Below are 19,073 nucleotides of genomic sequence, written 5' to 3' on the forward strand. Positions count from 1 at the left end.
ACTAAATGTATATGTTCTGAAATAAATCTAACTTCACGTTTGTATAGTTCACAATCTCGTGATAAAACATGGTGATGAACATTCAAATGAGTACCATAGATTGTATCATTTTTTCTACAGAGAAAATTTTATTTCGGATAGACAGTTTGGCTTTGTCGCAGGCAGATCAACCAATGATGCTTTGTATAAATTGATCAATATTATTTCTGAGAAAAAAAGAGATTATCATGTAACTGTTGTCTCATTTGATATTTCAAAGGCCTTTGATTCCATTATATGGTCATCGCTGCTCTCCACCCTCGTGAATTTTAAGATTCCTTGCAATATATTAAAATTTTTTTGTAGCTACTTTCACAATAGGAAGGTTGTTTATTCATATGGCGGGGATTCTGAAGTGGTTAAATCAGTTTATAAAGGTTGCCCACAGGGATCCTCGAGTGCAGTAATTTACAACTTGCTGAATACGAGTCTTCCCGAGGGCGTTGAAATCATCTGTTATGCAGATGACATACTTTGTGTGGTTTACGATGTGTCTCTAAAAATTAGAAAAAAGATTTACATTGGTGTGTGATGTCCTTGAGAGATGGGCTATAACAGAAAGACTCATCTTCAACTTACAAAAGACATCTTTTTTGTTTTTCCCAAATGGGGGAAGAAAGACTAGACCTCCCAGATTACGATTCCAGGGAACACTATTAAAAAGAGTCGAACAACTCAAATACTTGGGAGTCATGATAGATGATAAACTGAATTTCGAGTCACACTTCAAGGAAATTCAAAAGAGAACAGATTCAATACTCTTATTTTATAAGAGAAATTTTCCAGCGGGTGTCATCGACTTTAAGGGAGATATTATTAGAACTATTTATAGAGTAGTTGTTGTTCCTATTGTGTTATATGGAATTGGTTGTTGGGGCTCCAGAGCGGCGGAGTTGTTGAGAATCAGGAATAAGTTATTGACGATTCACCGGCCCTGGCTGCTGTCACTGGCTAGGTGTTTTAGGACAACTCCAACTGAAACTGCCTGTGTATTGGCCGGCACGCCGCGCCTCTCGATTTTTTTTAAGTTCTTTTATGATAAATTTTTGTTATCTACATGTAAGAGAGATTTTATGTATTATGGGGATTATTTAGCTTATTGTACTGCATTTTATAATGTTAATCCTTACTGCATACACCCAGCCAAGAGAATGAGCATTAATTATGAAATGAACTTTGATTGTTTTGGTGAACTTGATATTTTCACTGAAGGTTCTAGGTTTGGGGAAAGTGTTGGCCTATCTTTTGTTGTTTACTATTACGGTATAGAAATTGATTATTCAAAGATAAAGTTAGAAAATTTAATTCTGTGTTTCAGGCTGAACTTGCTGCTATTTATTTTGCTATGAAATGGTTATTTTGCTAAGAAAAACCTATCTAAGAGTTATAATATTGTAGTTTATAGTGATTGTTTATCTGGATTACAGGCCTTGAAAAGCTACGATTGTAATAACTCTTTAGTTATGGATATTAAGTGTTTATATAAAGAAATTGAAGGTTTTCATAATATTAAATTTAGATGGGTTAAGTCCCATGTGGGTATTGAAGGTAACGAGAGGGCCGACGTGTTGGCCAAATAGGCGACTTTGGATGTTTCCGGGGAGTGTTCCATTGTCCAGCCTTCAAGAAAAATGGTTATTACTAGAATCAAACAGTATTATATTGATTTGTGGTATGATAATTGGAATAATTCGAATAAAAGAAAAGAATATGCCTATTATTTAAAACCTATGTTTAATAAAAGTATTTCTTGTCATTTGGATTTTAATCAAATTGTTACTGGACATGGGCGCTTCCCGGTGTATCTTAAAAGATTTCGCATACAAGAGAATGAATATTGTCATAATTGTGGAGTTGTCGGATCGGCAAGGCACTATGTGGAAGAATGTACACTTACTTATGACATACGAAAAAAATATAATTTTATTAAGATTTTTACAAGTGCTGAAAAAGAATTTAAATTTGCAAGGGAACTTATGTGTTTTCTAAATAATAATCGCTCTGATGTTGGTATTTTTATTTGATAAAAGTTTGTTTTTAAATTTTGTGTTACAATAATTTAAATTGAGATATTGGTGTTTATATGGAATTTTAACATAATTTTATTCAGTGCGTTATGTGGTGTATTTTATGCGTTTTTATAATTATGTATTTTATATGTATTTCATGTATAATTATGTATTATATATATATATATATTTCTTTTTTTTTTTTTTTTTTTGTTTGTTTGTTTTTTACTTGGCGCAGCCCTTGTTTGTCATAAAATCTTGTCGATTGGGTGGATGGGGCTGCGCCCTATTTGTACAGTATTTGTACGGAAGCCGTCAATGTGCACGTTACCTAGGTAAAATGCAGAAAACTATTGATTCCGCAAGTTAACGGAGCCAATCAGTTAATCTGCAGATTAGTTACGTAATGTTCACATTAACGGCTTTTGGGCTTTAGGGGTAACATTGATACACTTGTACAAATGACATTTGCTAGTACATTTCGGCACATTTTGCTGAAAAGAAATGGGGAATGAAAAATTAATCCTAGAATAACTGAAGCTGTATGAAAGTTTCTGATAAAATGTAATTGAGAAAAGATTTGGACAGTGTGATTTAAAAAGGAAAATGATGTGAAATATGTTAAATTTTGTTGTTAAATCTTTTTCCTTCCAGATAACTGGAAGCAGAGCAGCTGGTCGTTAGACCTTGGTTGCGATTATTTAATTTCTGGCATGAAGGATGTGAGGTTTATTTAATTTGTTTAACTTGTATTTTTATGTTTTGAACCTGTACTGTAACTTCTTTCTTTCCGTTTTCCCGCCAGAATGCAAATTAGTTTGCGTATATTTAAGTGAGGGTCTCAGATTGTTAAGACAAAGCATGTTTTACGGCTTGAAGGCCACATTACTTGTTTTGCTATTCTATTTAAGAGTTCTCGTCTTCGGCGTTGCTACTTGCCGATAGTTAAAATTCCCGCATGTGAATTCGGGCTAATGCTCTGGTGTATCTTTTGGCTATTAGTTATTTTAATTTAGATTTGAATTTCTACCTTGAGTTTCTTCGCCATAAGTGCTGGTCGATTTTGTAAGCACGTGAAATGGTGCCTTATCTTCATCTTAATGAGTTAAATAAAGGGTCTTTTACACCCTTTGCAAATTTCTGTGCGATAAGTCGCTTAAAGTCTACCAAAAGGTTAGTCGCATTTTACAGTAGTAAAAGGCATAAACCTTACAGATCTTTCAAACCTAGGAGAATATGCTAGAAATGTTGCGCTAAAGGCGCATCACGTATTTTTACGTGATGCGCCTTTAGTGCAACATTTTTAGTGAGCCAGACCCACTGTGAAACTCGTAATATCTCGTCATAACATTAACGATATCAATAGTTATCAGTTTTGTGTCCAGAGACGAGTTCGGGGTATTGAGAGATGTCCCTGCAAGCTTCGCTCTTAGATGCTCGTAAGCATGTAACACTACTATTATAGGCTATTAGAATGAAAACTGACAAAAAAGAAGTTGATACATTATCTGTGATTCCTACTGAGATTATGATATACACTTTGAATGTAAGCCGAATTTACACTTTATGATTAGTTAATTTGCTTTTCCTCTACCTCTAATACCTCTACTGTTCTTACCACTGAAGATGAGTTTATGTCATTCACCTTACTTTTATCATTGTACTAATGAATTCTGCAATAGCATTTTCATATATTTAGGAATTAGGAATGGTGTTAATTTTCAATAGCTGAGAAATAGGAACTTTTACAAACCATAGACTGAAATGTGATGGATTCTGTGATATACATAGTAATATTTCACTTCTTTGTGAATGAGCTTGGCAATTAAAAGCACCATTACTGATTCATGAACTGCATTATAAGTGGACTGAATACACGTTTTTTTCTTTATAAGTAACTTTCTTGAAGATTTATAAGACTGGAATTACATCATTTTGTTTTGATAAAAACATTTGCATTCGCAATAACCAAAAAGTAGTAATAATGACGTTTCCATTTGTGATCTCGAGGCACTGCATTGCATTAATTCGAGTTTTTTAAAATTTATTTTAAAAAATTAGTTTTATGGTGGTATAATGCTAGTGTTAATGGTGAAGAATAACTTAATTCAAAACAATAAGTGTATTTCCTAAATCTTAAAGAATTATCTCTTAAGTGCCATAATAACCATTATATTACTAATCTTAAATATCAATTTTCTGATGAGATTACAAAAAATCAGTTAGAAAAGATAAACTATGGAAGGAAGAAAGAAACAAAGCATATATTCAAACAGAAACTGTGCATAATAAGCTAGACCAGATTAATCTTTAGTTTCCTTTTCATAAATTTAGGTCTTTCTGAATTGACATTTAGCTTACTTATCATAAATTTAAGTAAGAATTAAAGTTTTAAGTACACAAGACATGTATAATTGATACATAAAAATGAAAGGATATCAAAATATTTTATTTGCTTTTTAGTTAAATGCTTAAATGTTATATTTTACACTGCAACAATGATGAACGCAAAATGTACAAAAAATAAACAAATCTTTTCTTACATATCCTCAAACATCAACTGTAATCATGGATTATCTACTGAGAGCACCACATAAAAGTAAAGAAATATTTATTAAAGCTTTACAAAAATAAATTCTTAATTATATAAAGAAAATGGCTATAGTATAAAACACAGTCACACCAAAATAAAATCCAACAGTCAGAATTTATCACAAAATCATCACCATTTACTTATGAAGAGTATAAATCATGTGAGGTAATTAACTGACAGTTCTGGAAAGCATGTAAATTGTTTCAAATTTCAAGAAATGTGGGCTACTTATGCTTTAATATTAAACTAATAGCAACTGAAATAAAGTTTATAATAAAAATGAGTGAACATGATTTAATTTTCATACAAGGCATAATATTAAAAAGGAAAAGCTACAATACCATACATAACAAAGAAGCCCCCACACATTTGAACACAATTATAATTTCATTTCATTTCGAAATACTTTAATTTAATATGCAGAAAATATCAGGATATGTTGTTATACCTGCATAATTTTTGGTACATACAGGGAATCAAATGAGTTGTTTTGAAATTAAAACTGCTACTTCTATCTTAGAAATTAATAAATATTTGGTACCTATAGGACACATTTCACTAACATTACACATTCAGAAGTGTAAGGAAACATGAAAATTTATACAGTCAAAAGTCTTTAATCCGGACTCGTCGGGACTTCGGCGATTCCGGATTGTAGATCATCAATTGAAATCTGGTAAGATGGCATACAGAAATTATAAAATTAAAAATATGAAACAGTAATTTATGAAATAAGGAGCAATTATGATCTAAATGATATCAAAATTTACAAAAAAAAAAGCTTAATATTTATTTGTTTACTTTATTAAACATTTCTTTCAACGCGCGCATGCGTAAAGCATACATTACTCATAGTCGAAATTAGAAAATTGCAACCAGAAATCTATTTGATGTGCATTCGTGATATTTATAATGACGAGGAATCTGATTTAAGTCATATCAAAGACGGAGTACATTGAGATGAAATACTACATTTAGTAAGGAATTATAAGCCGAATAAAATAAAAACATCTGCCCTGAAGATAAGGATAGTGCTGACAGATCAACTTCCAGTTCATTGCGCGCCGCGATGTTCCGCCCTCCTGCAGAGCAGCGTGAAATTGATAAACAGATTTCGGAATGGTTAGAGAAACAAAGGATATGCCTTTATCCATTTTTTGCAGCAATTCCACTTTTTGTTTGATGGACATCGAAACATGCTTTCGCTTTGTAGATCCTTTGGCAGCTCCAGAATCGGAAATTCTTTTTGACATAATCGAAAGTTCAAGCTTACTTTTATAAAATTGCTCTAACAGTCTGCAAAAAATAATAAGCCGGATCCTATTCGAAGATTAAGAAACAACGCAATTTGCAACATTAACTGAAATAGATAATTTTAGCTTAGCTTATACCGTCCGTTATACATAAAATGCGCATGCGTAAACGTATTGTGTGTGTGCGTAAAGGTGTTACGCGCATGCGGAAACGCATATGTGCATGCGTAAATACATTATGCGTTTACACATGCTCAGAAAGTTTGTAGCTTTGAGTTCCGGATTATAGATCATTTCGGATTATGGACGTCCGGATTAAAGACTTTTGACTGTATAATCAATTTTCAAATCATAAATATAGTACGCAAACTTATTGCTCACTTTATGCAAATAGTAACTTCTATAAGTAAAGGCTCCCCCTCTTTAAGAAAGTGCAACGAGCACAGATGGCTTAAAGTGAAGCAGTTGCCATTAATTTTTATCAAAAACGATTTTGGGCGCTTCTATGTGTTAAAAAAGAAAAACTTTACATAACACTAAATGAAAGAATGGTTCAATAAAATCCATATAATAGAAATAATCACAATCCACATGAATAAAAATTATGTATATCTACAGTATAGTTTCATAAACAAAACTTAAAAGACAACAATTACAAGACTCGGAGGAAATGACAATGATGATGGTATTTTAAGCTGAATCGTCGGAGACACAGCTACAAGGCAGTATGACGACCATCTATTAATATCTCATTGCTTTTTGTATCCAATAAGGCACTGTGTGCAAAATTTCAATGCTTGCCTGCTCCTACTTCAAATTCAGATTAGAGTCATACTCTGTACCTTAAATGAAAGGCTGAGGTAAGTCAGTACACTTAGCTGTTAAGACGGCTGACATTTTTACCACATAGTTTTTTATGGGCAATTAAAATATTTTGCAAGACTTACACTTCGCTGTAATTTTATGAAATTAAGTTTAGCTGCAACCACTGCATAAAGAAAATGATGAATGATATTTTCACTTCTCATTTATTTTTCAAGAATGTGTAAACCATTTTTTTAGTTAACCAAAAACTGGAGAAATTCACAAAGTGGGAAGATGCCAGTATTGTTTCCCAATAGTCATAGCAAAGTCGTTTAAGTTTTATAAAAAAAATTTCATACCAGCATGCAGCTTATACTGAGTAAAGAAATGTAAATACCTTGATATTTATATATACAAGGACAACATTTCCAATTTTGATGCCAAAAATACCACATACAGTTCCTCAGCACCAAATCTGAAATTACTATTTCACTCGAACACTCAAAACTCGTAGGAATTTTTTTTGAGGGGGGGAAGGGGGATCTGCAATAAATTAAAAGAAATACTTTTAGCATTTAGTCCCAATATAAGTTTTAATTCTTTTTCCTTATGATAATTATAGATTGGAATGACAGGTACAGGAAATAAAAATGTTATAACTTTTTTAATTTACAGCAATAAGTTAAGTTATCAAAGTAAAATTTAGAAGTAATAAAAGGAAAGAATAATTAGAAATTATACTCGTGTAACCTATATAAAATATTTACAGTGCAGAGCTTAAACGGAATGTAAAGAATATTAGCAAGTCTATATCTAATGTAATAAAAATTTTAATTTAGTAGTACAATTAAATATTTACTAAAGCAGTGTCCAAACTATCTATAGAAAGGGTGGTAAACACACATGTAGTGCATGGAACATTTAGTGGATTACGCAGCTGCTGAAAATAACATCTGGAGTTGCACTTATGCAAGCTTAAAATAAACTTCCATTTTCTCATGAAACTTATGAAGCAGGCAAAATTATGAATGCATAATATGTCTCATGATCGCAGACTAGTTTAGCTACACTCTTTCATATTATTTATAACATGTACAATTTCTTATACTCAACGTATTCAGAATTTTTTGCTATCATTTATAATATAAATACAGTAATAAATTAATGAAATTAATTAATTTTGCTTTCTAATGCAATATGCAATGAAATCTTTGAACAGATAAATGTGCACATATTTACTTTACGTACTTCAACATTTTCAACTGGCTATACAAAATATATACAAAATGCAACAACAAAGTTTTTGTTGCACATAAAAAAATTGCATCATAATGGAGATCAGTGTCATTTACATACAAGTGCTATAATCAATTTAATTATTCACACGAAACAAACAAATTAGAGTCCCACATGGATGAATAATTATTCAGAATTGCCTTATGACTGATTTATGTTCATATATATATATGTCTGTGTGTGTGTATATATATAAATATATATATATATACATACACAGTACTTCATTCTAAGAATATCACGAAAACAATACACAAAACTTTGGTTTGATGAGTATCGTACAGATATATATATACATACACAAGAAAAATTTCTGAGCATAAAAAATTTCCACAGGAAATAACATGTCATAAACTTGTTACTTTTCAAGAAAAATGAGAGCAATAGCAAAGTTTTTTAAATATTAAAACACTTTTACAGCTCTATTCTAAATACACCGTTAACAAAAATAATTAATTTTTATTAATATTTATGCTTAAAATGGATTTTTCAGAAAAATCTAAAATATGCCTTCAACCTTCTTTTTTCTTTGAAATTATAATATAAAGAGTTTTTACAAAAATATTTTTAATGAATGAAAGCATTAAAAATTTTGAAAAACTTCTAATTATTAAATAATGCCTAATTAATAATATTCAAGCAAATTTAATACAATTGTTCTCCAAATAAGCGCCAAGTTATGGCTGGGTAAGCTGTGATAAAAAAAAAAGTCAGAGATATAAAATAGCTTTGTACCACAAAATCACAACTGCTCATTACAGAGTAAGATACAACTTACACTGAAGGTACAAATACATACATATATTTTGAGCTCTTTATAAAAATGTTGACTTTGGCTTTTTATCACACTAGGGCAACAAAACTTATCAAATTTACAGATCAGACACATTGCCATCATTTCAAAAGCAGTTTTTTCCATTCTGGGATAACAATATATCCTTAAAAAAATTTTAAATTCTACAACAAAATCTAGAAATAATAAGAGCTTTATCAAATCTACCTGTTTACAAAAACTATTTATTACATAAATATTTGTGGCATTTTGATATAGGTATTTAAAAAAGCATGCAAATTCTCTTACATACTTTCCTTGATATGAATGATTGTTGTGTTTCAAGATCATTAATCTCAAAACAATTTCAGTCACTTTTTGTTTTTATATATTGCAAATAAAATAATTATAATTTAAGCTAATGAATGAAGTTCAATTTCAAATCGTAATGATAGTAAAGAAAAACTTAAATTTAAACATAAAGATAAACCAAATAAACAAACAAAACCAACAGGGTCTTGAATTTTTCTCCTCCCTAATATTAAGAACATATTACTTTGGAATATTATACCGTTAAAAAACTACACATATAAAGTCACATTAGAAAACAGCAAACAAAATAGATTTCTTTTCGCTTAAATGCAGTATATATTTAAAAATAAGAGAAAAATTGAGAATAATATAATATGACTAGGTCACAAAAGTATTGAGGCTCATAATATAATTTTGAAGACAATAAATCTAATAAAAAGCAAACTGTTTTAAAATAAAAAATGCATAAGAAATTTAGATTGCAACACTATAATTAATGTTGTACTACTATAATTAATGTTGTACTTAAATTAATCATCAGCAATAAATTACAAAAGCATATTATTGTAAAAGCAATATGACTACAAAAAGACTCAAGACCCTGTGCTAATCATAAACTTAATTTTAAAAAAGTACCATTGGTGTTTTAATTTTTTTATTAATATATTTGCCACATTCTGATCTGGAACTGGTAGCATCTATGGACTTTTGATCATGTAAAACAATTTGCATAAAAATAGTTCTCCAACAAAGTAAAGCAGAACAATAAGCTTTAATGTAGCACAATGTTTAGCTGCCTCAGGGCCATTTTCTCAAATATTTAAAGTAGACTAGTTATTTCATATGTAGAAACAATTCTCATATGTGTTGAAAGCATCATCAGATTCTGTTAAAGAATGGAGGCCCAGACTGCTCCTCCCATACAGCCACTGCAAGTTGGCTTTACCAGATGGTTCATGACTTTGCAACCAAGGAAGCTATATTAATAATAATAATAATAATAAAAAGCAATTAATAATAATGTTTCAAGAATCACTAAAACTCGTGACTTACAAACATACTTCAGATGAAAACAGTTTTGAAAGGCACTTTTGAGTTCGTACTGAATAAAATGAAACCATTAGCTTTTGACTGAATTAATCTCAAAGATGATAAGCAATTAAAGCTATTGCAATTTTAAAAATAATGAATGACTTGATAGATTATATGTTATGTGATTTGATAAAATATAATGATTGGCTTACTGAAAAAAAAATGGTAACCACATATCATTCTATTGCTTCTAATTCAAGCAGCCTTCAAACTGCAATCAAAAGAAGAAAGTGAAATTTTTGCAAACTTGTAATCCGTTTTTGGTCATGGGAAAAAAGCATCATCAGACTCAAAACAAACTTCCTTATTATAAAAATTGGTGTGAAACGCCACTATGTTTATCTTCTTTTTCCTACAAATCATGAACTAAAACCGAGATGAATGTTGGGATACGAATGCTACAGGAAAGAGATTTTTTTTGTTGATTTAGTAATTGTTCTAATATGAAAAATACAGTGTAAAGGGGCTAAATTTTCACTTCTCTATTATAGTATCAAATATGTACATCAGTCTGGGCTATGTATTTATTTGGTTAAATAGCAAGTAGCATGAACTACTCACTCTTAAGTGCTAATCGTGATGTTTTTAAGGAACACTTTTTTTCATCAGTTTGATTTAAATAGGTTATTTAATAAAATCGATATCTATGTAGCATTAGGTATAGCTCAGGAAAAGAAAGGGCACATGATGCATTTTCTAATGGCAAAGTTGAAATACTAACTTGAAATTATGAAACCTTTTCATAATAAATAAAATACATGATGTAGTGAAATATTACACAAAAGTGATTCTTCCACGAAATAAATGTTAAAAATTGAATATTGAAAAAATAGTGAACACTAAAAAAAAAACTAAACAAAAAACGCCTTGCAAAAAACAGATCATTTAATCCTAATACCTATCTTACATTTAACTGCACATATGAACTACTCAACTAAATTTTTAAATCAAATCAATGAATTGCCTGATAATAATAATCTGATCATCATCATATTTTATAATACATTGATATAGCTGTTAAAAAACATTGTTTGCGTAGTGTAATAGTTTTTATTTATGACACAGATGATGGGATATAAGCATAAAATCAAAGTATGCATATTGTTACGAATTTTGTTTATATGTAAGTCAAATTTTATGCGAAATTGTTATAGTGAAATATTACACAAAAATTGTTATCTATCGGAAAAATAAGGTTACAGGAGCAAGCCTATTAAACATTGAGGTAAATGGCTGTGTTGCTAAATTGGAGAGATATCGCTCAGCTGACAATGGTTTGGGCGAGTAGCAACTAATTCCAAATTTGGCAAGAGATTTCCAAGAACCGCGACCGTTTGGGCAACATTTTGGTCTCGTTTTTGTATAACTGTAATCGAACAACTGCAATTTATTACTACATGTAACTATATCCGGCCCTTATATGTAACTTGAACCGTATTTTCTTTTGGTAATTCCAAGAAATGAAAGTTACTAGAGATTTCTTGTCGGCCAAAGGAAAACTATATGTCCAGAGACAGCATCAATTCTCAGTATTTTAGTTTAGAGCTCATTTGGAGTACTAAGATATCTCCGTGAGAACTTCGCCTTTTACATGCACTTTGCATTGTGTTGTGTTTAAAATTATTAGCAGTTTGAAGTGCAGTTACTAACAGGGTTAAGACCGCTGAATACTGCTAGTTCGACCTGGCTTGGGTTCGATCCCAGGCGAACCCAAGCCAGGTGGCTGGCTGCATGGTGGTTTTCGTGATTTTCCCCAGGTATAATGTGAATACGAGTTTCCCTTAGAAAGTCTTCCCCGAAAGCATCTCTCCTCTTACGAAGATAGATAGGCCTTGTGGCTTTGTGGTATTCAAATACCTAACCTAAATACGACAAAATAATACTGGGCTGTCTGAGACTCTCCCCATATTCGAAACAGCGTCTTGTGCCGGAAGTTTGAATCAGGTGATGGAAAAGCATTCCAATAGCAGCTGATATTTCCAAAATAGATCCCGGCTCCCAAACGTCCTTAAAGAGCTACACAGGAGTCCATAGTTCATATAATGTAAAGCCTATGGTCCTATTTGTATAGAAATTTGTAAATACATGCATTTAATTCTTGTTTTGTTGTATGCTATTTATTGAAATTATTCTCTCAATATTGCATTGATTTGCTTTAGTGTTAAGTATGGCTTCCTGTCCAGAGATTGCACTGCTCGGGACGTGATATCTCTGGGAATAGGATAATGTTATGAATTTTGTATATGTGTAAATAACTTTAGTGAAATCATATGTGAAATTGTACTATCTTTTGTATATTGTAACACAAAATGCTTGAAAATCGAAGTTATGCCGGAAAAATAAGGTTACAGGGTGAAGTTTCATTTAACATTGAAGTAAAAGATTATCTCGCTGAATTGGAGAGATTTCGCCACATTGGCGATGGCTTTTGTCGCCAAATTTTGCGAGAAATAGTTGCCAAACTCAGCGCTATTTTGGTCTAGTTCTTGTATAACTGTAATCAGTACTATAATTGTTCCCAATTGTAACCGTATCCGTCTCTTACAGGTAACTTCAATCGTATATGCTTTCCAGCAATTTCAACAATATGTAGGTACTAGAGATTTCTCAGCTTTCAAACTATATAAGCCGGGAGAAAACTCAGTTCTTTGTTGTTGACTCAGTTGAGAAGAGCTGTATGAGTACTTTTGTGAAAAGTTCCAAAGCTGTAAAGATTTTTTTTTTGTGTGGGGGGGGGGGGACATCTTTTTTTTTTTTTGTTTATTCAAGCCATCATTAGTTCTGTCTGCATTCAATGCATGACGAAAACGTACGCACGCAATAATATTTAAATAATGTTCTTGCGAATATGCCATATCACCGAGTATGTAGATACGTGAATGTAATTCCCAAATTTTTTAAATTATTTCATAAAGCTTTTAAATATTCAACAGGCTCTTTAAGCTTTTAGAGAAATTGAAAGCTCGGAAACTTGTTTAGAATTATGGCCCGATTTTCTGTAAACTGTATCTGATAGCTTGAGCAGTATTCTATTAGTTGATTTTATAAAACAAATTAATTTATACACACATACATACTGTACACATTACATAAGATTCTATACATGAGATTTTGAGAAACTGTACAATTTTTTATAGAATCTCTACATAAATCACTAAAGAATTTTTATACATATCTCTATAAAAACTACATCCAGAGTCTTACAGAAATCTCTGTGTAAATCCTTATAGTATACCAGCAATACCTACATACCTAAAGCATCTACCATACAAATAAGTTTTTTTTTAGAATTCTGTAGAAATTTCTATACAGTATCACCATATATCTCTATATAATCTCAATAGAAGCAACATACATAATTTTATAAATTCCGTTAGGAATTTGATTTTATAGAAATCCCTACAGAAGCTAAGTATAGTGTTTTATGGAATTCTGTAGAAGACCTCTAGAAAAATGAGGCCATAATTCTAAAGAAACTTCACTTTTTTAAAATAGAATTAAAATAGAATAAGACACTTTTGCAATGTGATGGTCATAGGCAGTGATCAAAAGACCTCGTGGAGCGATTTAAGAAATTATATATTTATTTTTTATACTATTCTATATTAATACTAATATAACTATTAGAATTTAATTTACGATAGTATTTTTACAATCTGTTATTGATTACGTTCGACGTTTCGACCAAGCATATATATAATATTATCTTATTGTGTTATCAATGAACATGTATGTTGGATAATATGAGAAAATGAAGACATAATGTTTCTTATGAAATAATTTACTGTATTTACTAACCCGTCTTGGGATACCCTCAATGTTTCGCCTGAGTTGGAAAGCAAAATGTTCATTACTGGGCCACTCTTGTTGAATCTGAAGAGGATATTCATTCAAGTGCAGCCTCCTTTCATCTGCAAGAATTTTATATAATTAACATACATTAAAATAAAAAGAAAATACAGCCCTTATTTGGAAGTAATTTTTATAATATCAACAACAATAATACGTAAAACGGCTTCAACTTATTTCTGCATCAATGATATACGAGGGTAGATCCAAACAAACAAAAAAAAAGTTACAAGGATAATACAAAATTATTTATAAATAACAGACAAAAAATACATAAGGGAATGAAGAGGTATCATCATCAGGAATTAAGAGGTAAGGACTATCATTTTCCCCCATAATCACCAAATCTATTTAGACATTTATCTGAATGCAGGAATAACTGTTTAACCAAGCTTTTTTAATGTCCTCCTGTTTAACGCGGCTTTGCAGAAATCACGTCGCTGCTCATTCAGTCCTCAGAGGCTATTTTCACATCACTGTCTGAAGTGAGCCTCATTGCAGATAAATGTCCCTTCAGTTTTGGAGAAAAGAAAATAGTCCCTGGAGTGACTCCAGATTTCCCACTTAAACTTTTGCAGCAATTCTTGAGTTTGGCGAGCAGTATGTGGCCGAGCCGAGCATTGCCATGCAGGAGGGTAACACAATCACTCAACATGCCACGGCGCTTGCGTCGGATGGCTTCATATAACCTACGTGGCACAACAAGGATGGGCAGAAACGATATGGCCACCCTCCAGATACTCGATCAGGACAACGAATCACGGGTCGCACCTCCAAGCGAGACCACTTTTCTAACCGTCTTGGCGTTTTGATCGCTTTTACGCGTATGTGTGTGTGTGTGTGTGTGATTATGGCAAAGACTCGAGGGCTATCTGCCTAAGGGGAGGGATGCCTTCGTGGAGGAGTTTCTAAGGGAAACTGGCTCGTATACACGTTACACATGGGGAAAACCACGAAGCCAGCCCTTTCGCGGGATTCGAATCTCGGACCAAACTACCAGTGTTCAGCGACTTTTACCGCTCGGCCGCTGGTGGGCCCTTTTACACGTATGAAAACTTATTCTACCTACACTCACAACCGCTGCTAGACAACTAGCGCCATCTATCTACCTCTGGAGATAGAGTAGCTCCTCCATAATAATTATTTTTCAAATACTGATGCTTGTAACCTTTTTTGGATCCACCTACATAAAAAAAAGGGCACACAGCACGAACTTAACATTACAATGTATTTTTAGCTATATGAATATACTTACAATCTTTGGTGCAAGAAATTTCATAAATTGAGAATTTTTCCTGATGTTCAGTTGAATTATAGCAATGGAGTACTAATTGTATAAGCTCTGCTACACACGTCCGGTCCGAAACGAGCAGGCTTTTATACAAAGACTGAAAAAAAAAAATTAAACACACCATTTTTAATGCAGAAAATAATATATAAGCTTATATCATTTAAGCAACAATTAGACTTAAAATTTTTTAAGAACCATTTATGTTACATGAACCAAGAAATATGTTTACCAAGGCGGTGGTCTGCAAACTTTTTAGTCCGCGGACCGTACTGGTTCTTTGACGAAATTTCGAGGGCCAAGACCTAATTAGTTAACCACAATGAAATGAACAGAATACACATGCTTTTAAACAAGGCAACGAGATTTTTGCCATTGGATCTATACAACTATGATATTACGAACCACCTTGTTTTTGAAACTTTCCTGCAGTATCTCCCAACAAATTTTTTAAAATTGTTTGAACATTTCCAAAAATATTCTTACAAGAATTAAGATTCAAACATGATCATTGCTGAAAATTTCTATGAACAAATCTAAAATACCACTATGGAAGTAGGTAAAGATAACACAAGAAACCTTTATTCCCGTAAAAAGTACTACAACATTTTTTTTAATAGAATGCTACTGTATTTCACTCATTGTAAATTTAGAAACGATTGTATAATGTTTTATAAAAAACGTGCATGACAGACAATGCATTTATAAATTGGTTGTTATAAAAATAGTTAATTTGTATGCTACTTTATTTTAAATTTTATGAAATTATTTTTTAAAAACTTTTGGCGGTCCGGATTGATAGTGCTCTGGGTCGTAGTTTGGAGAATCCTGCTCTAAGGAAAAGTAATTTCTCAGAGACACAGTCCATTAAAGAAATTAGATAACTTTACCAAATGCTCTAAAAATATGCAAATTAAGGTTTACACGAACACCTTATTTTGAGAAAACAACATTTTAAGGCTGATAACACAAATAACCAAATCTTTTTTTTTTTTTTTTTTTTTTCTTTTTTCTTTTTACGTGTGCTCCGCCCTTAGGCACTACACGGAAAGGGAGGGATGACCCGTGGAGGTCTTCTTAAGGGAAACTAGCTCGTATCCACGTTACACATGGGGAAAACCATGAAAACGCCCATGCAGCCAGCCCGTTCGCATATTTCACAAGTGCACATCAGCGTAGCCACTGAGGGAGGAGTTTCGAAAAGTGGACCAATTGGCTTCTATTACCCTTATGACGCTAAATCTTCGTGCATGTGAGCATATGTTGTTTATGTTTTAATTTGCATTTGTTTCCCAGTTATAAATGTACGGCGTAATAGCAGAAAATCTCGTAGTAATTTCGTTTTATGAGTTTACTTAATTGCTGACGCTTCACTTTCGCGATTTTTATCACGCATTATTATTTGGATTATGGTTCTTTACATTAAGAAAATGACTCACGCTACAATTAGCTTCGAATATTACGCATTTACTAACACCTGTGGATTAACAGAATTCCAGTGTATAGGTTTTTTAATTGAGCTGAGAAGGACTGAAAGTGTTTGCTGAGTATTTCTTGTGTAAACAGTATATTTAAGAGTGAGCAGTTTTTAAATGTGAAATTTAACACACTAAATGAATACAAATGCAAATTAGTAAAGTTCACTTTGAATAAAATTCTGCATTGGCTACTACTATAGAACATCTTTTTCATATAGATTGCAATAAAAAGTGCTGACTTCTATTTACATATATAATTGGTGTAAATATTTTTCTCATATGCATAGTTTTATGTAAAGATAGCATTTGGGATCAGATGTTCATCACATATTTCTTTCTTCATCTTATTTACCTTTTATTAAGTAATATTTCACATGGATATTTTTGGAGTGTCAAATATGTGTTTGTATTTATTTCAAATTCTTTCAACCAGATAGTGAAATCTTCAGAATTGTTTATATTTGATCTAAATTTACAATGAAGACTTTCAGAAAAAATCGACGTTGCTTTAATTATTCTGTACAGAAAATTGCGTGGCAAAATATTTTCAACCATCTTGTTTAAACCTTAAAGCACGCGAAAGGTCATGTGACATGACAGAAATATTACTGTATGCCCATTGGTCCAGCCTAGAAGCCACTCCCTCGGTGGCTACGCAGATGTGCACTTGTGAAATATGCAGCCCGTTCGCCGGGACTCGAACCCCGGATCCATAATATATATTCCAAAAGCATATACCATAATGCTTTTGCAACTGCAAATGGCTTCCTTTAGTTTCTTCTTTTACGTCAAGCGACAGATTTTTAACTATAAAGTATGCACATAAACTAACGTTATTGCAAGTAAGAACTTAATAAAAAGCATAAAACTTACCCCAGCCATCAAACAACTACCGCCGAACACCTTCACAAGACCACCTCTTCTCATTTTCATAGAAAATCTATTAAAGGAAAAAAATTGCGATTTATGTAAAATTATCATCAATATGAAAATAATAAATATGGCATAAAATGAGCAATCGATAATTTTTAACATAAAATGCATTTCGAATAATGTTTTATGTTACAGCAAACTAAAACTAATGTTTCTTCCCAATGATTCAACTTTAAATATTCAGTAAGAATAATTCTTAAACATTCAATAAAAACATATGATTCGTTACTCAACAACATATCTATAACTGTTGCTTACACTAATGGCTAATATTAAAATCTACAAAAATTTCATGAAATATTTGAAATTTAAAAGTACACATTGAAAAATTTGAAAATCAGACGTAGCACATGCAAGAATGCTTTATAACAACAAAAATCGGAAACAAAAACTTTTAATGGCTAAACTTTACAAAAAAGATGTAGAAGAAACCTACCAATACAAAAGACTATTTTCAATAATTATTTAAAGAAAGGGGGGAGGTACTCGAGAGAAACGATAGGCTTTGTGAAAAAAAAATATTATAAAATAAAATTTTAAAAAATCCTCTTTAAATAGGTTATCCTAGTTAAAACATTTTAAAAAACGCAATTTATAAATAAAAATTTCAAAACATTAAACAAAATTTTTTAAAAATCCTAAAAATAAAAAAATGTGCAGTGTGATTAGAATGAGAACAGACTGTACTGAACCATCTTATTCGTAATTACTTTCTTTTTCTCAGAAAATATTTAATCACATGTTCAATGATTAATGAAATTTTTTACATAAATTTATCCTCAGAGCTTCTATGCTATGCAAATTCCTTAAACATATCTACTACGTTTTTACTGTGTTTATTAAACATGTTTCAACTACTTGGTTAAAAAAAATGACACCTTTGAGTGTCTTCTAAAGTACAACGCAGAACAAGAGAACTTAAGATATAGCATTAAACGTGGACAAAAAATTTATGTTCTTTAATGGGGGAGGAATGTCACAGCTTATACGGAAAATTAAATAAACAAATAAATAAAATTATAGCTTAAGCATTAAAAACTGAAATATTTTATTCTATATCTCACGCTTGTATTAATTTTTTTCAGTCATAGTTTGATTAGAAGATAGAACAAAACTGTATTTAAGTTTTTATGATGTCTATTTTTCTTATATATCAAAACAAATACTAACTTAGATTCTCCTCTTGGATGGCACGCCTGGAGTTCAGCAGGGTGAGCATCATCTTCCAAAACTACTACAGATCGTATCGGAATGCCTATTAAATAATAATAAGATTTAAGCTCTTTAAACACTTTAAAAACGAAATTATGGAAACAAGAGAAATAGCGTGATTAACCATAAACATTTTCATTCAG

At 31.5% G+C, this 19,073-nt stretch overlaps 1 protein-coding gene across 1 annotated transcript in view; it reads right to left on the reverse strand.

Moving 5' to 3' along the window:
* Nucleotides 1-4,476: 4,476 nt before the first annotated feature.
* rau (RA domain-containing protein rau) overlaps nt 4,477-19,073 on the reverse strand; it is a 101,071-nt gene continuing 86,474 nt past the window's right edge. Inside the window, exons 4-8 of the mRNA XM_035354417.2 lie at nt 18,889-18,973; nt 17,659-17,725; nt 15,275-15,407; nt 13,969-14,081; nt 4,477-10,055 (exon numbers count right to left, since the gene is read on the reverse strand). Coding sequence (XP_035210308.1) covers nt 9,918-10,055; nt 13,969-14,081; nt 15,275-15,407; nt 17,659-17,725; nt 18,889-18,973 — 536 coding nt within the window. The 3' untranslated portion in view covers nt 4,477-9,917. The remainder of the gene's footprint in view (nt 10,056-13,968; nt 14,082-15,274; nt 15,408-17,658; nt 17,726-18,888; nt 18,974-19,073) is intronic.

This window comes from Stegodyphus dumicola, chromosome X2 (assembly GCF_044657685.1).
Source record: "Stegodyphus dumicola isolate Sdum_Otavi_A_Nest chromosome X2, ASM4465768v1".
Lineage (NCBI taxonomy): Eukaryota > Metazoa > Arthropoda > Arachnida > Araneae > Eresidae > Stegodyphus > Stegodyphus dumicola.